Below are 26,972 nucleotides of genomic sequence, written 5' to 3'. Positions count from 1 at the left end.
GATGAACAAACATTTCCAATAAATTTTAACTTGATAAATGAGCAATGTCTTACAATACAAGTTGTATGTGATGCCAAATGTCACATGATCACAACTGAGCCAATGGTTCTTCTCTCTCTCTCTTTCTGCGGGACTGTGGGTGATCATCTCTATGTTTGAATGCTCAGTCTTAGGCCGCAGTGTTTGGCAGAAATCAGTGATTTTTCAGAACCTTGGAAGATGCCCACAACAGGCACTAGTGCATTTTTTGTCACTTCAAAGCACCTATGGACAGTCCTTTGCTTTTGTATGGACAGTCCATACAAGAGTAAACTTAGGAATGCTTTGCTTCGTTCTAGGTCAGGCTGCCTGCAGGTATACAGACCTTTCCCTCTGCTGCCTTATTGCCAGTTACATTAAATACAGTATATGATAAGAGTTTATTAATATTGCACTGGAGTCAACATCCGTGTGACCATATACTATGGCCGCCACGTAGAAAAAGATTCCACTGAGCCAACAGATAGCAGTGATTCTGTTAGTGAAAGTCGCCCTACACAATAACCCAACTCTCTCTTGTCTCCCTCACACCAGCCATGAAGGTTTTCAAAGGTAAGTGCAGGTTAATTTATTTTTCTTTATATTTTTATTATGGTAATCATTTTTTTAGTAATAATTTTCATATGAATATTTTTGAGTTGTAGCACAAATCATCTGAGTTTCCATTATTTCTTATGCAGAAATTCACATTGATATTCAAGAGCTTTGGATTACAGGCATGTTTCTGGAATGAATTATGCTCGCAAACCAAGGTTTTACTATATTTCGTGGGGTTGTTGTAAAGATTAAATGAGATAATAGAATGAGAAACTATTCAGTAAACTGTAAGAAGATATAGAATTATTGTATTCTGCTTGGGTCTGGATCAAAGGAACAAATGCTACAGTAGCAAGAAATAGTGGAGAAAGGATAAAGATTTGGGAACAAATGGGTTTTTGAGTATTGTGACCTCTAATTAAATGAATTTCTGATTCACTGTCAAGTACTTTAGGCCAATAATTTGTCCCTTGGGGGAGGGAGTACAGATTTTTTTGGTGATCTTCTAAGTGACATTCTTTATTAGCTTCATCATTTCCCATTCTTGATATCCCTCACCTTGCAAAGCCAACCCCTCTGCTGGTCCCACTGGTATCTCGAAGGATTCGAGTAGAGATAACCTGGCCAAAGGGCTTCAGCATCCCCTCCAGTTCTTGTTCATCCATTGATAATGGAAGGTTTGATATGTATAAATTTGTGGGGTCCTGCTCCTGTTGCTATGGGGAAAAAAGTGAGAAAATGAAGCTCACATCTCTTATCCCTCTCCCACCCTAAGCCCTCATCACAATACGACATCTCAGAAAAGAGACAGTAGGAAGGGGCCCACATAAACAAAGAGTATCTTAACTATTCATAACACCTAGTCTCACTACCATGGATTGTATGTTGAGTCAAGGGAAAAAAAAAAAAGCAGATTCAATATTTCCAGTACTTTACACACCCATAATAGAAGTCATTGGTGATGTTTTGGCTGTCTCTTTAAGAACTAGGCAGAGCAGCTACTCCTCCCTCCCCAGCACTGGATTCCCTTGGCCAGCACTGCTTCCCGGCTGGCCTGTTTTAAGCAATCCCCCTCCCTCCTCTTCCGGCCACAGCAGAATCCTCTGAGTAGGAATGCCTGTTCAATCCTCTGAGTAGGAATGCCTGTTCACTCTCGACTGAGGGAGAGCAGGAAGAGGGAGAAGGGGAAAGGAAAGGCAACGTGCTGGGGGCTGTGCTAAGGGGCAGATGTTTAGCTCTCTGGGTCACCATGCAGCCCTCAGAGCTCTAATCTCGTAGGAACTCTGAAGTCTCCTAAACGCCATTGTCAGAGGGCTTTTCTCAGAAAAGAGGAAAGAGGTGGAAGAGCCCCCACCAGGGGGCAGAATGTGCAAAATGGCAATAACTTTCCACAGCTGTATTTTTAAGAATTTAAGCAGTCACTGCCCTAGAGAGTAGGGTCAGGTCACCACCAACTTCAATCCCTCTTCTGCCTTTCCCCTCAGGGCTTTGTTTTTCTTTAACCATACAGAAAAGAGTGACGGTCAGGCCCACCTCATCAGCTCTACAGAGTATTCACAATGACTTCAGAAAGGCAAGGGGGCAATCCCGCCTCAAAACAGAAGGGAGAGAAAAGCCTCAGGGTTTCTAGTAGTCTGGATTAAAACAAAAGCTCCCCAGAGACATGACAAAGAGGGTCAGCTTCCTTCCTTGCTGTGGCTTCCCTCTCCCCAACCCCTAACAATTCCCCTACAGATACCCCATCCCCAGCACAAGCAAAGGGAACAGTGTTGGGAAGTGAAGAGCACTTCTTAACTTCTGAGTTGCACAACTGGCTTCTTCATAGAATGTTGCTAAACTACCACAAGCTGTCTGGTAGGGAAGTGGGGCCAGGGTGTAAATGGAGAAACAGCAGGAGGAAGGGAAGCTATCTTGACCCTCTTACCTGCTTATAATACTTGATGAGAGGAAGAGTCGACAGAGCTACCTACCACAGATTTTGAAGAACACCTTCCTCTGGCAGCCAAGGGATGCTCAATGGGACGCTGGCCCAGCCTTTCTTTGGTCAGATATAGTCAAAAACTACTGCACATGGCCCTTGCCCATCAAATTCATGGTCTTACACCCTCTGGAAGCCTTAGAACTGGACCTCTGGTGCTAGGAGGAGTAGACATGGGGTAGAACCCTTACCTTTGCCATCTGTGCCTGCACACCACTGGCTTTCAGTGCTGTGACAGCTTTCTGTGCTGCCGAAGGACTGTCAAAGTCCACAAAGCCATAGCCTGGAACAGGGAAATAGCATCACTGGGAGGTGGGGGTGTAAGGGAGGCAGGAGGCCCAGGCTTGTCAGAAGACAGAGGAAGAGTTATGATCCATGTAACAGAGTAGAAGGGAGAAAGAAATTAAGAGGTTTCAAGTGGTTATCCACGTGCTCTTCAAACCCCATGAGATTTAGTCTATTTTACAGCTATGCATGCCAAGGGCGATGGGGTCCTTGTGATGTTCTTGCCTTTTCCCCTCCCCCTTAAGAAATAGGAGGTTTCAGAAACTAGGCTCTTCTAATAATCCACAGCCCCCACCCCTAACGAACTCCTTCCTGTTTTCTAGCCACATCCCAGGAATGCCAGGCATGTAGGGAATATAGCCTCTCCATTGCAGACAGCCAGCCACCTGTGAGAAGCCCCACCCCACCCAATAGATAGTCCTTCACCTCCTTCTATTCCTCCATCCACACCCAGCGCTGCTCGAAACCTCAACAAATTCATCCTTACAAAATAATACCCACCAAGTCATCGCACCACTACCACTACTGCAAGGCATTTACAATGCTTTACTAAATAGAAACAATCTTACCTCCCATATCCACCATCCAATCTGGGGAAACAAGAAGTCCAAAACAGGCTGAGGGACTCTGTGCAGGCTTCTAGCCTTGGGTCCCCAAAATAGCATTTTCAGCTCTAGCTATCTGGTCACCAAACAATCTAAATATCTATTAGTCTTTTAAGCCTGAAAACCTTAGAAATTCCTCCCCAGCACTGAGTACTAGGAGCTTTGAGCAGTAAAGATAAGAGACAAGGGATGGCCTCACTCATAGGTGCTCTCCATCACCAAAGATAGCTGTTCTCTCACCTTTGCATTTGTTTGTACTCTTGTCCAGTATGGCCTTAGTGGAGACAATCTTGCCATATCTAAGGGAAAAGAAAATGCAAAGTGATAATGTGGGGCAGGGATTTAGAACAGGACAGAGATCAAGACATCTAGATGAATCCATGCCCTTTCTTCAAAACTGTTCCTACTCAAACCTTAATAAAAACAAGAAGAAATAAATTTAAAATGTCAAGCTCATCATATAAACCTATTCTCCAAAGATGCCTACAAGAAATAACATAACCGCAGTCCCTACAATACCAACATGTTTCTCTCTTCTTCTCCAAATAAGACTTAGAAACTAGGTGGGAAGAGACTATTATCTTCTTGGGAAAAGAAGCCTGGTGATATCCACATAGTGTGTGTAGGGGCAGAGCTCTGGCTGGAATTCCTTGGGGACTAAATATAATCCTTAATAATCAATTACCTTCTTCTGGACAAACACCATTCCTATGAAAAACCTACAGACATTTCTCTTCTCTGCATCCCATTACCCACCTCTGATTGAAGGTTAACCTGAGCCAAACTTTTTCTTTTTGTATAATTTTTTTCCTTCTATATAATTTTTTCTACATAACTTTATATTTTTTTCCTTCTATATAATTTCTATATATAATTTTCTTCTATATAATTTATTTTTTAATTTACATCCAAGTTAGTTAGCATGTAGTGCAATAATGATTTCAGGAGGAGAATCCAGTGATTCATTACCTACATATAACACCCAGTGCTCATTCCTTAATGCCCCTTGCCCAATTAGACCATCCCCCACCCAAAACCCCTCCAGCAACATTCAGTTTGTTCTCTATATTTAAGAGTCTCTTATGTGTTGTCCCCCTCCCTGTTTTTTTAAATTATTTTTGCTTCCCTTCCCTTATGTTCATCTGTCCTGTACCTCAAATTCCACACAGGAGTGAAGTCATATGATATCTGTCTTTCTCTAATTTCCATTAGCATAATACACTCTAGTTCCATCCACATTGTTGCATATGGCAAGATTTCATTCTTTTTGATTGCCGAGAATTACTCCATCACATATATATATGTATATATACATATATATGTATATATATACACACACACACGTACGTATATATATGTATATGTATATGTGTGTATATATATATATATATACGTGTACACACACACACACACACACACACACACACACACACACTACATCTTTATCCATGCATCAGTTGATGGACATTTAGGCTCTTTCCATAATTCGGCTATCGTTGACAGCACTGCTATAAACATTGGGGTGCATGTGCCCCTTCGAAACAGCACACCAGTATCCTTTGGATAAATATCCTTTGGGTTGTAGGGTAATTCTATTTTTAATTTTTTGAGGAACCTCCATACTACTTTCCAGAGAGGCTGCATCAGTTTGCATTCCTACCAGCAGTGCAAAACGGTTCCTTTCTCTCCACATCCTTGCCAACATTGGTGGTTGTCTGAGTTGTTCATTTTAGCCATTCTGACAGGTGTGAGATGGTATCTCATTATGGTTTTGATTTGTATTTCCCTGATAAAGAGTGATGTTGAGCATTTTTTTATGTGTCTGTTAGCCGTCTGGAATAGGGGAATAATTCCAGTAGCCTTCTTTGGAATAGTGTCTATTCATGTCTTTTGCCCATTTCTTCACTGGATTATTTGTTTTTTGGGTGTTGAGTTTGAGAAGTTCTTTATAGATTTTGGATACTAACCCTTTATCTGATATGTCATTTGCAAATATCCTCTCCTAGTCCGTCGGTTGCCTTTTAGTTTGGTTGACTGTTTCCTTCACTGTGCAGAAGCTTTTTATTATGATGAGGTCCCAATAGCTCATTTTTGCTTTTGTTTCCCTTGCATCTGGAGACATGTCAAGTAAGAAGTTGCTATGGCCAAGATCAAAGAGGTTGTTGCCTGTTTCATCCTCTAGGATTCTGATGGCTTCCCGTTTTACATTTAGGTCTTTCATCCATTTTGAGTTTATTTTTGTATATAGTGTAAGAAAGTGGTCCAGGTGCAGTCTTCTGCATGTTGTTGTCCGGTTTTCCCAACATCATTTGCTGAAAAGACTGTCTTTATTCCATTGGATATTCTTTCCTGCTTTGTCAAAGATTAGTTGGGTATACATTTGTGGGTCCATTTCTGGGTTCTCTATGCTGTTCCATTGATCTAAGTGTTTTTTGCCAGTACCATACTATCTGGATGATTACAGCTTTGTAATACATCTTGATGTCTAGAATTGTGATGCCTCCAGCTTTGGTTTTCTTTTTCAGGATTGCTTTGGCTATTCAGGGTCTTTTCTGGTTCCATACAAATTTTAGGATTGTTTGTTCTAGCTCTGTGAAGAATGCTGGTGTTATTTTGACAGAGGTTGCAATGAATATGTAGATTGCTTTGGGTAGTATCAACATTTTAACAATATTTGTTCTTCCAATCCATGAGCATGGAATGTTTTTCCATTTCTTTGTATCTTCTTCAATTTCTTTCATAAATTTTCTATAGTTTTCAGTGTATAGATTTTTCACCTCTTTGGTTAGATTTATTCCTAGGTATTTTATGGGTTTTGGTGCAATAGTAAATGGGATCGCTTCCTTGATTTCTCTTTCTGCTGCTTCATTATTGGTATATAGAAATGGAGGGGCGCCTGGGTGGCTCAGTCAGTTAAGCGTCCGACTTCGGCTCAGGTCATGATCTCATGGTCTGTGAGTTCGAGCCCTGCGCCAGGCTCTGTGCTGACAGCTCAGAGCATGGAGCCTGTTTCGGATTCTGTGTCTCCCTCTCTCTCTGACCCTCCCCCATTCGTGCCCTGTCTCTGTCTCAAAAATAAATAAATGTTAAAAAAAACTAAAAAAAAAAAAGTAACAGATTTCTGTACATTGATTTTATACCTGCAACTTTGCTGAATTCATGAATCAGTTCTGGCAGGTTTTTTGTGGAATCTTTTGGGTTTTCCACATAGACTATCATGTCATCTGCAAAGAATGAAAGTTTGCTTCCGCCTTGCCAATTTGGATGCCTTCTTTTTCTCTGTGTTGTCTGACTGCTGAAGCTAGGACTTCTAATACTATATTGAACAACAGTGGTGAGAGGGAACATCCCTGTCGTGTTCCTGACCTTAGGGGGAAAGCTCTCAGTTTTTCCCCATTGAGGATGATATTGGTGGTGGATCTTTTGTATATATGGCTTTTATGATCTTGAGGTATGATCCTTCTATCCCTACTTTCTTGAGGGTTTTTATCAAGAAAAGATGCTGTATTTTGTCAAAAGCTTTCTCTGCATCTACTGAGAGGATCATGTGGTTCTTATTCTTTTATTAATGTGATGTGTCACACTGATTGATTTGCAGATATTGAACCAGCCCTGCATCCCAGGGACAAATCCCACTGGATTGTGGTAAATAATTCTTTTAATGTATTGTCGGATCCAGTTGGCTAGTATAAACTGCTCATTTCAAACCCTAGTTCTGACACTCTATAGCTGTATGTCATCTCGGACAAGTCATTTAACCCCTATGGGCCTCAGTCCCATCGTCTGTAAAGCAGAGATAGGATTGTTGGGAATATGAAATGAGTTCATGGATATAAAGCACTAATGTCTACCATATGGTAAACGCTTGAAAGTTCTTAACTACTATTATCATCGTTACTACAGTCAAGGAACTTCAACTTTAGTGCAAATGGTTCTCTGTCCTGCTTTACTTTATTCTAAGACTTCTATTTCTCACTGTCAAGATTTGAGCATGTTAGGGAGGTGAGTGGGTACAAAACCAGGTGCAACAGCAGTGTTAAGAAATTACCCAAAACTTGACGATAAGGTAAAGTGAAGATCGTGTATCCTTTCAATGTCATTCTGAAACACTGTCTAAAAGGCCTACTTGAAATATATTTAATTATCTAGGGGGATGTTTCTTTTTTTGACTTACTGTTTACTACTGCTTAGGGTCCAGGCCTTGTGAAGATACATATTAACTTGTAGATTTTGTCCAGTAAATGCAAATAATTTCTGTCCAGTAGAAAAGAGATCCCAAAAATTCCTGTTTTATATTGTCCTATAGGATATGAACCAGTTTTGTATATAACCCAGCCATCTTTTTTTTTTAACATTTATTTTTGAGAGAGAGAGAGAGAGAGAGAGAGAGAGCGTGTGTGTGTGTGTGTGTGTGTATGTGTAAACCGAGAAGGGGCAGAGACAGAGACACAGAATCCGAAGCAGGCTCCAGGCTCTGAGCTGTCAGCACAGAGCCCAACAAGGGGCTCAAACCCATGAACCATGAGATCATGACCTGAGCCAAAGTCCAGCACTTAACTGACTGAGCCACGCAGGTGCCCCCAATCTTTTTTTTTTTTTTTTTTTAAATAGGCTTCATACCAAGCATGAGCCCAATGCAGGGCTTGAACTCACAACCCTGAGATCAAGACCTGAACTGAGATAAAGAGTTGAATGCACTGAGCCACCCAGGCACCCCTATAACCTAGGAATCTTATTCCAACATTATATCTTCAGTATCTATAAATACTCAGTCCCTCAAATGTCTTTGAATCCATTTTATCATCCCTCTGGTTCCCTTATTAATGAATGAAATAAATCTTGGGCATGTGTTTACCTATATTTGTATGAGAATCATGTTTTTCAACTTTTTGAAAATTATACTTTGGCAGCAGTCATGTGGAGTCCCCCAAACTCAGCAGTGGAGTATCCCAGGTCAGGATCATATTAGAAGTGTTCCACTAGAAAGACATCTCTACATCCCACCCTAGGAGGGTGAAAATATTAAAGATACAGAACAGAAATCACTAACAGAATCAGAAGTATAGGATTTACCTGAAAATAGCTGGCAGGGACTGAATTTGAGACCAATACCCCAAACAAGTGTTTTGTTTTTCACTTCCCCTCTCATCCCTAAAGAACATATGATGACTGATATATTTGTTTTGTTCCTGGGCAGGCTCTCACTGACTTTTTTGGTGGGGCTTCTGTCATCCAATGGATTAGACAGAAAAAGCCAAGTAATGCCTTGGAGGCTGGGAAAAGAACACATCAAAATGGGGGTGGGGATGAATATGATGATCCTAGCCCTTCAGGACTACATATTTGGATTCTTTCCCAAACTTAGGCAAAGGAAGAGATGCAGGAGACTGGCCAGAGGGCATACAGGTTGCTATCCCTACCAAGGCCCCAAGGTGGAGCTGGCTGTGGGTCTGAGCAGGTTGAGACCTAGAGCTCAGAGTCTGCACTGCAGTTGGCAACAGACGGTTTGGGTTTGCTTCCTCCTTGGAAGAAGCCCCTCTAAGAGAACAAGGATTCCAGTCCTACACTCCATGCCTTTTCTTCCTGCCCACCAGGGTTTAGGATCCAGGAATATTCACTTCCCCTACAACCCAGAGAGAGATAACTAGGAAGAAAACAGGAAGTCCTTCTATGCGTGGGAAACACCCTTCCTAGAAAGGTTTAACTCCCAGCTTGCAGCATCCAGCAGGGCTCCAGCCACCTGCTCTTCTCAGCTCCTTTTTGTCATAACTCATCTAGCACCTATTCTTTCCCTGCCTCATTTCTACGTCTCTATAGTCTCCTATTGAGCTCCTCAGTTCCATCCTATATGATGACCCTGACTATTCTCATCCCTTCTTCAGACACATTCAAAGATAAGGCAACTGTTGTGAAGGGCAAAGTGAAAGTCTAAAAGTATTGTGAAGTAGAAGTGAGTTTTGTCTGTCTTGTGAAGTGAGAAGATTTTTGTAGCATATTATATTTCGTGCAAGAAACCCAGCATGCAGAAATCAAGGAACTAGACTGATATGATAGCCTTTTCCTTCACAAACCAACATTTCTGCCAATTCCCATTCCCCTCAAAAATTACTAGTCCTAGACTAAGTTCCCTCACTCTCATTTAAAATACCTTTCGGGGCTCCTGGGTGGCTCAGTCGGTTAAGCGCTGGACTTTGGCTCAGGTCATGATCTCATGGATCGTGGGTTCGACCCTGCATCAGACTCTGTGCTGACAGCTCAGAGCCTGGAGCCTGCTTCAGATTCTGTCTCCCTCTCTCTCTCTCTCTCTGCCCCTTCTCACCTCACACTCTCTCTCTCTCTCTCAAAAAAATAAACGTTAAAAAAAAATTTTTTTTTAATAAAATACCTTTTAACCAAGGTAATCTGAGGTAAACAAAACAAAACAAAAAAACAGTTTCAAACATACATCTAGCCTTTAGAGACTGAATCTATGCAACCTGGTGCCAGCAAAAATCCCTATGATTTGCATGGACCAAACCTCAGAAGAGTAAGGGATTTATAAAGCATCTCTGATGCCTCTCACACCTACATTTTGGGGGCAGAATGTTCTGCCTTTCCAGGATTTGGAGCAGCTGGAACTTTACACATACTGTTGTGGGATTTTGAATTAGTTTAACCACTTCAGAAAATTATTTAGTAGTATCTACAAAAGCTGAACAAATGTATATCCTATGACTCAGCAATTTTACTCCTAGGTATAAACCCAACACATACGTACATCAAAACACATGTACAAGTTCATGGCAGCACTATTCATATAGATAATAGTCACAAACTGGAAACAACTCAAATGTCCAGCAACAGTAGAATGGGCAAATAAACTATGGTGTATTCCTATGATGGAATTCTATAAAGCAATAAGAATAAACAAAGTTTTGTTATAATTCATATGAATGAATTTCACAAATAACACTGAGCAAAAGAAGCCAGACATAAAAGGGCATGTATGCTGTATCATTGTTTATATGAAGTTCAAACAAACCACACCAATCAGTCATTTAGAATACAGACAGTAGAGGGGCGCTTGGGTGACTCAGTCGGTTTAGTGTCTGACTTGGCTCAGGTCATGATCTCACGGGTTCGTGGGATTGAGCTCCACATTGGGCTCTGTGTTGACAGCATGGAGCCTGCCTGGGATTCTCTCTCTCCCTCTCTCTACCCCTCCCCCACTTCCTCGTTCTCTCTCTCTCTCAAAATAAATAAGTTAAAAAAAAAAAAACAGTAGATCTTTGTTTGGAGGTGGGGGGATAGAAATTGACAAGTGGGCTTCCAAAGAGTGGGTAATGTTCTTTTCCTTTTCATTTTTTTTCTAAGTACACTCCATACCCCATGTGGGGCTTAAACTCATGACCCCAAGATCATGAGTCAGATGCTTTACTGACTGAGCCACCCAGGCACCCCAGTAATGTTCTTCTTCTTGATCTGGTTACAAGGGACCGTTGCGAGGATACGTGTACCTTATGAAAAGTCACTGCTGTATATACACTTATGATTTGTGTACTTTGTGTTATATGTCAATAAAAGGTTTTTTTTGTAATGGTAATTACACAGTCTAAGGTTCCTATTTCTATTTCTTTCTACCATTCCCTACCCAAAATCAATTTTCCTCTTCCCTACCCCCAGACTTCTTCCTATAACCATTCCCCCAAATGTATCATTTGAAACACGTATTTTTCTGCCAAATGGAACGGAGTTCGCATCTTTGGACTCTTGCAAATTTTTCTAGCATTCTTAACTGGGCTAATTCCATGGTAGTTATCTCTACCTCATGACTCAAATCCACTCTGAAGAACCCCAAAGGTCTTTAGGGGGGTATATGCAGAGTGTCAGCCTCCTTCTCCACCGTCTCCTTTATCCACTAATTTGAGAGCTCCTCTGGTTCACTGGGATTACTTCTATCAGCAGAAACTCTCCTAAATGTACAATTCAATTGTTTACTTCCACTTTCTTCTATCCCTACTGCACTGCCAACTCTGTCTTCTAATCAGTATCTTTAGAGATACTGAGCATTTCAATTTGAGGTGTAAGGATGGGAATCTCTCCACAAAGACCATCAGTTCTGGGTACACAGTCACCTATTAGGCTTCAAAGGCCAGCCCTATGCTGGCTTTCCTCAGAGAAACGCAAGAAGGTTTCATGTATTAATAACAAGTAGAATTTAAGAGGGGCTGCTAAGAAATCTTGTGACAAATAATACTGCATTTCAGGACAAGAGTATTTGGCAAGAAGTCAGTATCGCCAAACCTGTACTGTCCCTCGAAGCCTACCCACATGTCTGCCAACTTACGACTGGCACAATTTGACAAGGTCTTGGTCAGTAGTGCCTGGTTGCAATCCCCGGATATAGAGGTTGGTTTTGCTCAGCTGGTCATTTCCATTGTTCCCACTGTTGCTGTTAGGGGTACTGCTGCTTGGACTAGGTGGTGCCATTTGCTGAGACAGTGACACATATGGCTGCAGAGAGACATGAGCAACAGAAGATCAGAAGATTATACATTTAAATACTGGAGAGTGAGGAAGATCCTGGCTCCTTGCACAGAATGATTCCAAACTTTAATAGCAATTAACTCAATAGAGAATTAAAAAACAAAAAAAAAACAGAAACTAAAGAAATTCCTCTCTGCCATTCTGCCATAGAATAAGAAAATATAGAACTGTCTTACCTGTGTTTCAGGAATGAGAGGCCAAAATAAGCTTGTTAAAGGTTTTTAAAAAAGGTACTTTGGGGGCGCCTGGGTGGCTCAGTCAGTTAAGCATCTGACTTCAGCCCAGGTCATGATCTCGTAGTTTGTGAGTTCAAGCCCCACATCAGGCTCTGTGCTGACAGCTCAGAGCCTGGATCCTGCTTCGGATTCTGTGTCTCATTCTCTCTCTGCCCCTCCCCGACTTGTGCTCTGTCTCTGTCTCTCAAAAATAAATAAATGTAAAAAAAAAAAAAAAAAAAAAAAAGGTACTTTGTTATAGTGGAATGTTTTTATCATACCGATACTGAAGAACACAACGTATGCCTCTTAAGTAACTTATGTAATGAGACAGGGCTAATGAAATCTAGATTCCACTTAAAAATGATAAAGAGAAGGGGCGCCTGGGTGGCTCAGTCGGTTAAGCAGCCGGCTTCAGCTCAGGTCATGATCTCACAGTCTGTGAATTCGAGCCCCGCGTCAGGCTCTGTGCTGACAGCTCAGAGCCTGTAGCCTGCTTCTGACACTGTGTCTTCCTCTCTCTCTTCCCTGCTTGCTGTCTGTTTCTCTCTCAAAAATAATAAATATTTTTAAAAATGATGAAGAGGAAATAATAAAAATTTATCAAATCATGGAAGTGTAAGTAAGTTTAACATAGATTATTCAAAAAACTGTAGAATATGTGAACTGCAAAATACCTGGAACTTGAACATTACTATAAACTTAGACAAATAAAATGAAATACTAATGACCATGTAAAAATACTAATTACCAGTAAAAACTGAAATTTGTTACCTTAGTAAAAAGAATTTAGTCCTAAGTTACTTATAAATGTTTTAAAGTTTAAGTGAATGAACAACAGCTACATTACGGTCAAGGAAACCCAAGATTTGAGATGAAGCATCCCAAATCTTTCACTACTAATACCAGGACAAGCAACCAGACTGGGCTACAGTATTTTTTTTGGTACTTCTATTAGAGGAAAATACCAGGTTGGCAGGAGCATGGATCCATTCCTTCATGAATATTTTAACTCTTTATGTTCTAATCAGGCTTTTAGTGTTTACATTTATATTTGGTTCATAATACTCTAAATTTACATAGTTACCTATAATATCGTGCATTTTACTACCTCACACTCATATTCCAGTTCTCCCTAGGTGCAAAGCACTTCACAGTATAAATCTATTTGGAATTACTTCCCTCTCAAATGCTAGTTTCATCTCCAGGTTTTTCACTCCGTTCTCTTTTTGGTGGTGGTGTTGAGGAAGTAGAGAAATAACAGAAGAAAAAGAGAAACATGAATATCAAAGAGTGAAAACCTTCACCCCGAAGAATCTTTAATATGAAATGTGCCTCTTATATTTATGCCCCTGACCTTTAGCAAACCTCAAAATTAAAATCTTTGCTTGAGCTAAAATATGTTGAAGCAGGTATTTTTCTATATCACTGTACACAATAAAAATGTGTACCTGCTTGCACACACACAGTTTATCCCTGCAGCAAAGAAGAAGAGACCCAATATCACATTCTGGGATGGACGAGACTCATGACCTACTACCAACACAACATTTATATTTCCTATTCCTGTCCCCCTCTCTTTGCCAGCACTTACACTAAGATCTCCCATACAGAACAATCCATGTGACAGTGGTAATGATGATCATCCATATGATGATGGTGACAGTCACATTATACAGTCAATAAGTGCAGGAGGGTGCATCAGACATGGTGTATTTTTTAGCAACTTTCAGACAAGACAAAAATAGGGCAAAAAAACCTAAAGGTCATACATTCAGCTCTACAAATTGCAGTACTTTTTTGCCAGCGCCTGGGTGGCTCAGTCGGATGAACATCTGACTTCAGCCCAGGTCATGATCTTGCAGTTTGTGAGTTCGAGCCCTGCGTCGGGCTCTGTGCTGACAGCTCAGAGTCTGGAGCCTGCTTCAGATTCTGTGTCTCCCTCTCTCTCTGCCCCTCCCTCATTTGCTCTCTCTCTCTCTCTCAAAAATAAACAAACATTAAAAAAAAAAACTGAATGACATTGAAATCTCCACTGAATTACTAGATTTGCAATAATAATCAAATACTAGGGGCGCCTGGGTGGCGCAGTCGGTTAAGCATCCGACTTCAGCCAGGTCATGATCTCGCGGTCCGTGAGTTCGAGCCCCGCGTCAGGCTCTGGGCTGATGGCTCGGAGCCTGGAGCCTGTTTCCGATTCTGTGTCTCCCTCTCTCTCTGCCCCTCCCCCGTTCATGCTCTGTCTCTCTCTGTCCCAAAAATAAATAAAAAAACGTTGAAAAAAAAAATTAAAAAAAAAAAACCAACAAATACTAGTGGGTCTAGGCCCCCTCTATTATCATTACTATCATAATTGCACCACCCGATTTAAAGTACAGTCAAGGGACACCTGGGTGGCGCAGTAGGTTAAGCGTCCGACTTCGGCTCAGGTCACGATCTCACAGTTTGTGAGTTCGAGCCCTGTGTCGGGCTCTGTGCTGACAGCTTGGAGCCTGAAGCCTGCTTCAGATTCTGTCTTCCTCTCTCTCTCTGCCCCTCCCCTGCTCATGCTCTGTCTCTCTCAAAAATAAACATTAAAAAAAATTAAGTACAGTTAAGAAAACTGTGACCTATATTCTAATCATGGCTGTTCCTGAGTTCAGAGCAAGATCACTACTGGAGATCATTCAATAATATAGGTCTTTCCTCATCTCTAAGGAATTACTATTGTTTATCCTTAGGCTGAGAAAGCCAAAGGATATTCTATGCCTGGGGTGATGATGATGATGATAATGATGACACCAACAAAACAGAAAAAGCAACTCTAGTGTCATAAGACCATGTGCCAAGCACTGGCACAGGAGACCATTTGCCTGAGTTTATCTATCCCCTGTCCCAATATGAGAGAATATGTCTAACAGAAAGTATCAAGGATGCCAGTACTGTCCAGAAAAGAACACAAGGGTTACTAAGTAAAGAAATAAACTTAAATTATTGATTTGCTACATAGCTATAAACCTTGGTTTTAACACTAAGGTCTTAGCTATAATTTAAAAATATGGCTTAGTCAATAATAAACTTGCTGTAGGCCAGAAAAATTCCTAGGAAAAAAGATATGGCTAAGAAAAACAAAAACAAAAACCAGAAAACGAAAAATGAAAAAAAAAAAAAAAACAAACCACGACTTTTGTCTCTTGATATTTTTATGCAGCTTCTGAAATTGCCACATAGGTTTGGCTCCGAAGAGAAATGGTATATATATTTATTTATTCATTTTGAAAGGTAAGACAATCCAAGAGAAGGAAAAAAACAAACAAACAAACAAACAGCTGAGAAAGCCCCTAAGAATAGCTTACCTGGCTTCCCAAAACAAAATGATTTGGAGAGACATAATAACTAATGTAAACTAAAAATCCATGTTTACCTATGTAAGAGAGAAAAAGGTAGTATTTAGAAAGGTCCAGAGAACTGAGATATTCTTATCAGTAAGGGAAGGACAGGGCAGTTTTATCTCTCTTGACTCCTACTGAAATAGTTCTCTGAGGTCACTGGTCATCTGTCAGGCCTAACTTACAAAGTGAAGCGCAAGATATTTCTTTCCTTAATCCTGCTGAACTATGGAAGATTTCATAACTCAAAGCAGACCATAAATCTTAAAGCTAATTTGCTTTTTATAGTTATGTCCTAAAACATGTCATTTTCATGTGAGGATAAAATTCAGGGTTATTAGAGAAGCTAAAATGGCTGACTTGTTAGTATACCAGGTTCTCTTCAGGAAGGGATATAAATCTACTATAGTATCTATCAATTAACTTCATCCTTTTGAATGACATGTAATTTTGTTTTGCTCCCAGAAGAAAAAGAAAGATAGGTAAGTTTTTACTTATAACCTTGGTTTGTATTCATGTAGGTGAAACTCCTGAAGTCATTTGGATTAGTGGCCATGTAGAACATGATTCAGAACTGTACTATGCCCTATAATTCCAATGTTAATGTGAATTCTTTAAACAAGGTCCCTCACATTTGGCCTAGAATCTTAGATACATGAGATTATTAAATATGCCTTCAGAGGGATTGCCTGGGTGGCTCCATTGGTTGAGCGACCAATTCTTGATCTCGGCTCAGGTCATGATCCCAGGGTTGCAGGATCAAGCCCCCTTGGCGGGCTCTGCACTGAGTGTGCAGCCTGCTTGAGATTCTCTCCCTCTGCCACTCCCCCGCTGGTATGCCCATGAACGCTCACACGCTCCCTCAAAAAATAAATTTAAAAAAATTCTTTCTCTCCCTCTCCCCCACTCATTCTCTAAAAAACAAAACAGAACAAAAAAAAGCCTTCAGAAATAAAGGATGCTAGCATATTATGTATCAAAGAAATACATATAGTTACCCAGTAAAAGAGTACCAGTATCAGTCTTCTTAAGAAGGAGATTTAATTCTGGAAATGAATAGGAAAGATTATGGGTTTACAACAGAGAAACGGTATCACATATCTCAATTGCATTATCAAAGCTGGTTCGGAGAGGTGGGAGACCAGAGATGATGAGAGTATTTAGACAATATTAGACATGAAGGAAGGTGAGGAAAAAGCCTAATTAAATGATTGGTAAGGTGGTATTTAAAAGGATGTGCAGAGAACGCTGTGATATATCCCATTAAGAATATCTAACGATAGGGGCGCCTGGGTGGCTCAGTCAGTTAAGCGGCCGACTTCGGCTCAGGTCATGATCTCGCGGTCCATGAGTTCGAGCCCCGCGTCGGGCTCTGTGCTGACAGCTCAGAGCCTGGACCCTGTTTCAGATTCTGTGTCTCCCTCTCTCTGACCCTCCCCTGTTCATGCTCTGTCTCTTTCTGTCTCAAAAATAAATAAACGTTAAAAAAAAATTAAAAAAAAAAAAAAAGAATATCTAGGGATAAATACCTGGGGAAGGGCTGTTAGGATGGGGAAACAGAAATGTATAACTCCTTCAACTTCAACCAGGGGAAAAAAAACAAAAAATCAAACTCCCCTCTTCCTGTAGCATGAATTTTATGTTTCCAGTCTTGCTGAGTTATAGGAAACTGGGAGACAAGACAGTGTTCTTCCTTTGGCTCTCTTTCAAGAGATCATAATGATAGAGATGATACGATGCCTACTTACCAATCACGAAGTTTTGTTGTTTTTTTTTTTAAGTAGGCTCCATGCCCAACATGGGGCTTGAACTCATGACCTGAGATCAAGAGCAGCCTGCTGTACCAACTGAGCCAGCCAGCTGTCCCCCAATCACTAAGTTTTCATCAGATCTTTAAGAGAATGATCCAGTCAGATTAGATACTTGTTAACCAAATTATAATGTAAGTAAAACACTGTCTTTATTCTGAAAATTAGATTCTGATCAAGCGTTCATTTTGCATTTCAAAAAATTTGAAAATCCTATATCCATTCATTTGCCATCAAGGTTATCCCCATCCTGGGCCCTTAACATTATTATCATCAAAGCAGGAGAAAACCTCATCCCAGCTAGCTAAGTTCCTAGCACACAGTATACAGGCATGGACATTAACTAAAAGGAATAAAACAAACTTAGGGGATTTGCTAATTGTGTTACCTTTTTTTGTTTTTTAATGTTTACTTATTTATTTTTGAGACAGAGAGCGAGCACAAGCAGGGGAGGGGCAGGGAGAGAGAGGGAGACACAGAACACAAAGCAGGTTCCAGGCTCTGAGCTGTCAGCACAGAGCCCCATGTGGGGCTCAAACTCACAAACCATGAGAGATCACGACCTAAGCCAAAGTCAGTTGCTTAACCAACTGAGCCACCCAGGTGCCTCTAATTGTGTATCATTTTAATAAACCCCTAAAGAATCTCAAAGATATACAATCCACTAGCCTGACATCAAAATTCCTATTGCAACTTGAATATGGATAAGACAAGTCCCTGGAGCCAATGATCTCTAGGACATATGATATATCTAAACATTTTTTTAAGTTTATTTATCTATTTTGAGACAGAGCAAGTGTGAGTGGGGGAGAGGGAGAGAGAGAGAATCCCAAGCAGGCTCTGCACTGCCAGGGTGGTGCCTGATGCAGGGCTCGAACCCACGAACCGTGAGATTGTGACATAAGCCAAAATCAAGTCAGATGCTTAACTGACTGAGTGCCCTTATATCTGAACATTTTTGTCTAAAATACATTATTTCCTTGATTCCATCACAGTATCTCCTAATAAAAGAAAGTTGACTTTCCCTGAGAAATAACAGACTTCCTGATAATCATTCATGAGACCCTTTGCACTATTTGAGTCAGTCAATAAATATCTGAATACCAACTATGTGCAAGCCCTACGTGATGCAGTGGGGACTCACAAATGCGTAAGAGTAGGAGTGAAATATTTCATAATAAATTTAAACACACACCCACAAGGAGCCATTAAGGAATTCACAAACCAGAGCTTACAATCTAGATAACTAGCAGAATGACATACGTGTGCTAACGGGGATCCAAGCAAAATTGTACAAGAGTATGAAAGAAAAAACAGTTAAATCCTGAGGAAAAAGTTTCTCAAAAAAGATGGTTGTATCTTTATTCTTTTAATATTTAGCTTTGAGAAAGACATTACATGCATGAACTGGGGAGGGACAGAGAGAGAGGGAGACTGAGAATCCCAAGCAGGCTCCAAGCGGTCAGCACAGAGCCTGTTGCAGGGCTTCAACCCACGAACCATAAGATCATGACCTCAGCCAAAACCAAGACCCAGATGCTCAACAAACTGAGCCACCTGGGCACCCCCCAAAAAGACAGCTGTATCTTGAAGGATGTGTAGGATATTAAATTCTTAACAAGGAGCTTTATGGCAATGCAAATCATTATCATAATGAGATACCACTTTATATCTACTAGGATGGCTAGAATATAAGGATTATGACTTTAATCGAAAGTTCTAAGTTTGATGTTATAATAAAAAATAACAAGTGTTGGTGAGAATGTAAAGAATTTGGAACCCTTCTACACTGCTGATGGGAACATAAAATGATACAGCTGCTTTGAAAAACAGTTTGACAATTCCTAAAACAGTTAAGCACAGAGTTATCATATGACCCAGCAATTTCACTCCTAGGTATGTACCCAAGAGAATTGAAAACATTATGTCCACACAAAACCTGTACACAAATTTCATAGCATTTTTTATAGTAGCCCAAAGTGGTAACAACAAAAATGTCTACCAACTGATGAATGGATAAATAAAATGTAGTATATCCATACATGAAACTATTATTCAGCTATAAGAAAGAATGAAGTACAGATATATGGATGAACCTTGAAAACATGCAAACTGAAGAGTCAGTCACAAAGAACCCCATATTGTATGATTCCATTCATATGAAATGTCTAGAACTGGCAAATCTATTCTAGATTAGCAGATTAGAGATTACCTATGACTGTGAGAGGTGAGTAATGAGAGAATGGCAGCAGGGGGTGGGGGTAGGAGGGGCTGATGGTTAAGTTAGTGGGGTTCCTTTTGGGGGGTAATGAAAATGTCCTAAAATTGATTATGGTAATGGATGCAAACTCTGTGAAAACACTAAAAGCCACTGAACTGTACACTTTAAATGGGTGATTTGTATGGTATGTGAATTATATATCAATAAAGCTGTTGTAAAAATTTGATGGGGATGGGTGGAAAGAGGAGCACATTCCAACCACTAAAAACATCTTGAGATGTCAGGCAACCACGGGTAGCGTGGACTAGCACAGAATTCAGCCTAGGCTGGCATCACCACACTTCATTTCCAGATAAAAAAGTCATGATATTAATGTATTTATTGAAATTCAAGTGGAAATATAGATTAACCATCAAAACATATCAGAACAAGAAAGGGATATTTCCGGGGCGCCTGGCTGGCAGAAGAGCATGTGATTCCTGACCTTGGGGTCATGAGTTTGAGCCCCATGTTTGGTGTAGAGATTAAAAAAAAAACAAAACAAAAAAAAGCTTTGGGGCACTTGGGTGGCTCAACTGGTTGAGCATCCAACTCTTGATTTTGGCTCAGGTCACGATCCTAAGGTCGTGGAACTGAGCCCCAAGTTGAGCTCTGTGCTGAGCATGGAGCCTGCTTAAGATTCTCTTCTTCTTCCTCTGACCCTCCTACACTCGTGCTCTAAATTAATTAATTAAGCTTTGTGGGGAAAAAAAGGGGATATTATCTTACAGTCCCCCTTTCCTAAAAACAAACACTAACAATATTAAAACTAAAACAAAAAAGGCATCTCTGGAAAATGCAGAGCCTGCGCCAGAGAATACATACCTATCTGTCCACCATAGTTGGTTGATTGATTGATTTTAAGGATTTTTTTTTAAATTTTTATTTATTTTTGAGAGAGACAGAGTGCGAGTGGGGGAGAGGCAGAGAGAGGAGGAGATACAGGATCCGAGGCAGGCTCCAGGCTCTGAGCTGTCAGCACAGAGCCCGACGCGGGGCTTGAACTCATGAACCTTGAGATCGCTACCTCGGTCGAAGTCAGACACTTAACAGCTGAGCCACCCAGGCGCCCCACCATAGCTGATTTTAAAAGCTGACTTGGCACTTTCTACTACTTCCTCTGAACTCAAGTAAACCTGACACCATCTCTAGCTCCTCATCTCCTCCTCCTCTTTCATGGCTCTTACACTAGAACAGCAATCTGTTTCCCCACATCCCTTGAATACCAAGATGGGAACAGTAAGGTACACCAAGCATATGGCCTCCAGCCAGTTTCTTACATTTATACCAGGTGGTATTCAAACTGGGTCTCAAGTATACAACAGACATTTAAAAGCCCTAAGCCAAAATGACTATAGAATCCTCAGTTAAGCATGTAACCACAGAATGCTACCCAGGAATCTATTTGCCTTTCCAGATCCACTCACCATTCTTGCTCTCCTTGCTTTGTGTACCAGGAAGCTGACCATGTAGAGTGCATGCACAGGCTCCCTTGCCCTCTGGCTTCCAGCTGGGTTTGGGTAACCAGATGTATACCAGCAGAAAATCAAAGGGCAGGAGGAGAAGGAGGTCAGAGTATTTATTTCCCTAGCTCCTGCCAAAACACCATGATTTGCAGCCCACAGTTCCCTCCATATAGCTACTCTTAGATTCTGGTATTCTCTCTCAATACTTTGCCCTATTAGACCTAGAGGTGATGAAGTAATGTAGGCTCTGGAATTGCTGGCTATAGGGTACTCTGCTCTCTCACTGGTTTCCTTCAACCCATTTGTAAACAGTCTCTTTATTAAATCTCTCAAATTACTCAATTTGGATATGCCATCTGTTTCCTTTTAGGACCCTGAATAATGAACCAACCAGTCTACTTTGAAGACTCAGGTGGAAGATTTGATGGAGAAGGTCTTAAGAAAAAGTCTTCTTCAAAATCGGATTAAAAAAACCCTCACTGTGCAAACATCCTCAAGGCCAAGTTTAACACAGAATTCTGTTCTATATCCATTTGTTTAACCTTCAGCAGTGTCTTAAATCCTATCACATTTATGATTTCATTTGATTTTCCTCACAACTCTGTGAGCTGTAACAGGGAGTGTTATTCTCTTTTAAAACTTAGAAACTGAGGCTCAGTCTTATTTCAACATTTCCTCTGTTGTTATCACCTTGCTTTTTGTTAAGCAGAACCAAATAACAAAAAACCTGAACACTGAAAGTATCCAAACCATGCTAACAGCTGAGTAAACACATAAAGCAGCCCTTTACAGGACCCTGTATCTTTTGTTTCTTTCTCTTCTGGAAAGAGAACAGTTCTAAGTTCTTAGACAATGGGTAATGTCCAGTCAGAGTAGAACATGTAAGGAACAAAGGTATCTGAACTATGACTTAAACAAGCTAGAGGAATATCTCTTATGTAATACTGGTGCTTACATAAACCAACCAGAGAAAGAGCCCTCAACTGAAGTATATGGGCAATTTTATGGTGGGCAGAGCCCTTTTAAGCACAGTCTTTTTAGGGAGCACACGCCCATGCCTGCAATCCTTGTAATAACCATGTCACCAGTTTGTGGGTACATGTCAGTGTGGCAATAACTCATATGTACCAGGAAACATACAGCAAAAAGTTTAATAACTTCTTAGGACAGAAGAAGGATCTTTAAAGATTAAGCAGCTGCAGTAGGAACAGGACAGCCGACTGCTTGGGGAGAATATGTGTGGAACACAACTGAGCCCCCACTGAGTGTTATTCTGCATTACCAAATCCCTCCACTATTCAGCCTGGCTGACGGATTACCTGTGTTCAGGAGAATATATGGCCCAGGAAGGAACTGCAAAGTGAACAAAAATAGCAGCATCATTAGAACTTCATGGCTTTCAGGGCACCCGGGTGGTTCAGTTGGTTAAGCATCTGACTTCGGCTCAGGTCATGATCTCACAGTTCGTGACTTCGAGCCCTGCTTCAGGTGAACAGGAGCCCCGCTTCTCTCTCTCTCTCTCTCTCTCTCTCTCTCTCTCTCTCTCTCTCTCTCACTCTGTCCCTTGCCCACTTGCTCTCTCTCTCTCTCTCTCTCTCTCTCTCAAAAACAACTTCATGGCTTACAGAGAAATGTTATCTGCCTCTTCCACAAGAGAGAAAAGGGAGAGAAAAAAACAGGAAAGATAATGCCTGCCTATAGTTTGTTGTACCCTACCCCATCATTTACCATATGTTCATCATTTGACACAATTTCATTTTGGCCAGAAATAGATCAAAAACCCACAAGAAGTCAGGAAACACCAGCACTCCTCTTTTCCACCCTCACTCTACCTGTTCAAAGAATACACAGATTGGTAGACTGAAGATCTGGTCTTATTAAGACTCAAAGTCAGAAAGATTCTGCTCCTTTGGTCATTATAGATTTTTTTTTCCTTATAGAAAAGACAATAAATACTGGCAATACTACACACCTAAAGGAACTGGCCTAATCCAAGGATATGAAAGGTATGTATGCCTAGTCTATTTCCAGATCAAAATAAAATGTGTATGTGCAACCACCCAGCAATACATCAGGTATATAAAGTCCTATCCTTGTTCTAGTCTGCTTTTACAAGTCACAAAGAACTCACAAAGTTTGATATAATGTGTATACAACTATCTCTAAAAAGATACAAAAGAAACAGTTTATAATCCTGGCTACTAGGTAGAAAGGGACTAGGTATACGTAGGATGGGGTGAAAACACAGGCTTTTTCTATGTGTGTTTCATTAATACCCATTTGAACATTTTGTTTTATCCCAAGGCCATACATCTATTATCTATCAAAAAACAAAAATCAGAGGATGTGGCTGGCTCAGTCAGTAGAGCATCTGACTCTTGATCTCAGGTTGAGTTCGAGCCCCACACTGGGTGTAGAGATTACTTTAAAATAAGTAAATAAGGGGCACCTGGGTGGCTCAGTCAGTTGAGTGACCTGACTCTTAATTTTGGCTCAGGTCACAATCCCAGGGTGATGGGATCCAGCCCCACGTCGGGCTCCACACTCACTGAGTGTGGAGCCTACTTAGGATTCTCTCTCTCCCTCTGCCTCTCTCCCCAGCTTGCGTGTTCTCTAAAAATATAAAATAAATGTCTTTTAAAATCTGACATACTATTTTTTTTTTTTTTTAACTAGGATAGAGGGCCGCTTGGGTGGCTCAGTTAGTTGGGCATCTAACTCTTGATTTTGGCTCAGGTCATGATCCCAGAGTCGTGGGATCAAGCCCTGTGACAGGCTCAGCACTGAGTGTGGAGCCTGCTTCAGATTCTCTCTCCTCCTAACAAAAACAAAACTAAACTAAATTAGTCCTTGGAAAAGTGTTAACCTACTTTCTCAAACTCATGATCTAAATCTACAATTGGAATGGGGCAGAGGTTACAGGTAAGAGGTGGAAGTGAGGACTGATTGCCAAACTGAGCACTGAATACCAAAAATGGATTACAGTTCATCCTTAACAACATGGATTTGAACTGTACAGGTCCACTTATACGTGAATTTTTTTCAATACAGTATATTACTGTAAATGTATTTTTTCTTCCTTGTGATTTTAATAAGATTTTTCTCTTCCCTAGGTTATTGTGAGAATACAGTAATATGTAAAACTATGAAATATGTCTTAATCAACCGTTATTGGTAAGGCTTCTGGTCAACAGTAGGCTATTAGTACTTAAGTTTCAGGGGAGTCAAAAGCTACACTTGGATCTATCGACTACACAGGGGTTCAGTAACCCTAACCCTTGCATTGTTCAAGGGTTAACTGTATAAGCAAAAGGATAAATTCTCCAAAAAAGGAAGAGAAAATTCTATCCAGTTCTTGGATAGTAATGTGGAAGATGATGTAAGAATTTCTACAAGGTCCAGTACCCACAGTCTCATAAATATGTACTATTTACATAACAGCTACAATATACTACATCTATAAAGAATATAGGAAAAGGCGTGGTGGGGGGGAGGGGCGCACCTGGGTGGCTCAGTCAGTTAAGCACCCAACTTTGGCTCAGGTAATGATCTCACGATTCACCAGTTTGAGCACTGCATAGGGTGAGCTCAAGCCCTGCTTCAGGTAAGCTTGAGACAATGCTCTGGGCTCCACACTCTCTCTCTGCACCTTGTGGGGTTCTCTCTCTCTCTCCCCTTGTGCGCTCTCTCTCTCTCTCTCTCTCTCTCTCTCTCTCTCAAAACTTAATTATTTATTTAAAATGGGGCACTTGTGGCTCAATCAGTTAAGTTCCAACTCTTGATTTTAGCTCAGGTCATGATCTCAAGGTTGTGAAATCAAGTCCCTCTTCGGGCTCCACTCTAGGCATGGAGTCTGCTTAAGATTCTCTCTCCCTCTCCCCTGTTCTGTCTCTCTCTCTCTCTCTGTTATTCATAAATAAATACATACGTAGATACATACATAAATATATACATAACACAAAATTCGGGATGCCTGGGTGGCTCAGTAGGTTGAGCGTCCAACTTCGGCTCAGGTTATGATCTCCCAGTTCATGGGTCTGAGCCCCACATTAGGCTCTGTGCTGACAGCTTGGAGCCTGGAGTCTGCTTTGGATTCTGTGTCTCCCTCTCTCTCTGCTGCTCACCTGCTCATGCTCATGCTCTGTCTCTGTCTCTCTCTCTCAAAAATAAACAAACATTAAAAAAACTAAAAAAAAAACCAACTACTTTCTCAGCTCACCAATAAGAAGCAACTCCTCATGCACTCAAGTTTTATTATGAGATTGCAGCAATTCAGTCACATACTCAGACTCCACTTCTGATTCCAGTTCTCTTGCTATTTCCACATCTACAGTGACTTTCTCCACTGAGGTCTTGAGCCCTTCAATGTCATCCTTGAGGGTTGGAATCAACTTCTTCCAAACTCCTATTCATGTTGGTATTTTGACCTCTTCCCACGTATCATGAATGTTCCTAATAACATCTAGAATGGCAAATTCCAGTAAGGCTTTCAATTTACTTGGTCCAGATCCATCAGAGGAATCACTATCTATGGCAGCTATAACCTTTCAAAACGTAGTTCCCTTTTTTTTTTTTCTTAATTTTTTTTTTCAACGTTTTTTTTTTTTTTTTTTTTTTTTTATTTTTGGGACAGAGAGAGACAGAGCATGAACGGGGGAGGGGCAGAGAGAGAGGGAGACACAGAATCGGAAACAGGCTCCAGGCTCCGAGCCATCAGCCCAGAGCCTGACGCGGGGCTCGAACTCACGGACCGCGAGATCGTGACCTGGCTGAAGTCGGACGCTTAACCGACTGCGCCACCCAGGCGCCCCTCTTAATTTTTTTTAAGTTTACTTATTTTGAGAGAGAGAGAGAGGCAGAGCACAAGTGGGGTAGGGGCAGAGACAGAGGGAGAGAGAACTCCAAGTAGGCTCTGCACTGTCAGTACAGAGCCCAACGTGGGGCTTGAACTCACAAACTGTGAGATCATGACCTCAGCTGAGATCAAGAGTCAGAGGCTTAACAAACTGAGCCACGCAGGTGCCCCCAAAATGTAGTTCTTAAATGATAAGACTTAAAAGTCAAAATTCATCCTTGATCCATGGGTTGCAGAATGGATGTTGTGTTAGTAGGCATGAAAAAAAACATTATTCACATTGGATAGCTCCATCAGAGCTCTTGGATGATCAAGTACATTGTCAATGAGCAGCAATACTTTGAAAGCAATCTTTTTTCTAAGCAATAGGCTCAACAGTGGGCTTAAAATATATGGTAAACCATATTGTAAAACAGATGTGCTATCATCCAGGTACTGCTGTTTCATTCACAGACCACAGGCAGAGTAGACTCAGCACAATTCTTAAGGGCCCTAAGATTTTCAGAATGGTCAGTGAGCATTGGCTTCAACTTCAAGTCACTAATTGCATTAGCCCTAACAAGACAGTCTGTCTTTTGAAGCTTCGGCACTGACTTTTCCTCTCTAGCTATGGAAGTGCTAAAGAGCATCTTCTTCTCATAGAAGGCTGTTTCATCTACATTGAAAATCTGTTGTTTAGGGGCACCTGGGTGGCTCAGTTGGTTAAGCGGCTGACTTCGGCTCAGGTCATGATCTCACGGTCCGTGAGTTCGAGCCCCGCGTCGGGCTCTGTGCTGACAGCTCAGAGCCTGGAGCCTGTTTCAGATTCTGTGTCTTCCTCTCTCTCTGGCCCTCCCCCATTCATGTTCTGTCTCTCTCTGTCTCAAAAATAAATAAACGTTAAAAAAAATTTTTTTTTTTTAAAAGAAAATCTGTTGTTTAGTGTAGCCACCTTCATTTAACTCTCTTAGTGACATCTGGATAACTGGTTGCAGCTTCTATATCATCACTTCCTGGTTCACCTTGTACTTTTATGTCATGGAGGTGGCTT

The 26,972-nt window shown here is 41.0% G+C and overlaps 1 protein-coding gene across 4 annotated transcripts in view; it reads right to left on the bottom strand.

Moving 5' to 3' along the window:
• Nucleotides 1-26,972, bottom strand: part of RBMS2 (RNA binding motif single stranded interacting protein 2) — a 66,327-nt gene that overhangs the window by 14,921 nt on the left and 24,434 nt on the right. For 2 of the 4 annotated variants that reach the window (XM_060657258.3, XM_078449776.2), the window contains 5 exons: nucleotides 22,407-22,440; nucleotides 11,771-11,937; nucleotides 3,685-3,743; nucleotides 2,746-2,837; nucleotides 1,135-1,292 (listed from right to left, as the gene is read on the bottom strand). In XM_060657258.3, coding sequence (XP_060513241.1) covers nucleotides 1,135-1,292; nucleotides 2,746-2,837; nucleotides 3,685-3,743; nucleotides 11,771-11,913 — 452 coding nt within the window. In that variant the 5' untranslated portion in view covers nucleotides 11,914-11,937; nucleotides 22,407-22,440. The remainder of the gene's footprint in view (nucleotides 1-1,134; nucleotides 1,293-2,745; nucleotides 2,838-3,684; nucleotides 3,744-11,770; nucleotides 11,938-22,406; nucleotides 22,441-26,972) is intronic. The other 2 variants (XM_060657257.3, XM_060657256.3) reach the window with 1 other exon arrangement.

The sequence above is a fragment of the Panthera onca genome, chromosome B4 (genome assembly GCF_046562875.1).
Source record: "Panthera onca isolate mPanOnc1 chromosome B4, mPanOnc1 haplotype 2, whole genome shotgun sequence".
Lineage (NCBI taxonomy): Eukaryota > Metazoa > Chordata > Mammalia > Carnivora > Felidae > Panthera > Panthera onca.
The sequence above is the reverse complement of the archived record's forward strand: the minus strand, read 5'-3'. Positions and strand labels throughout refer to the sequence as shown.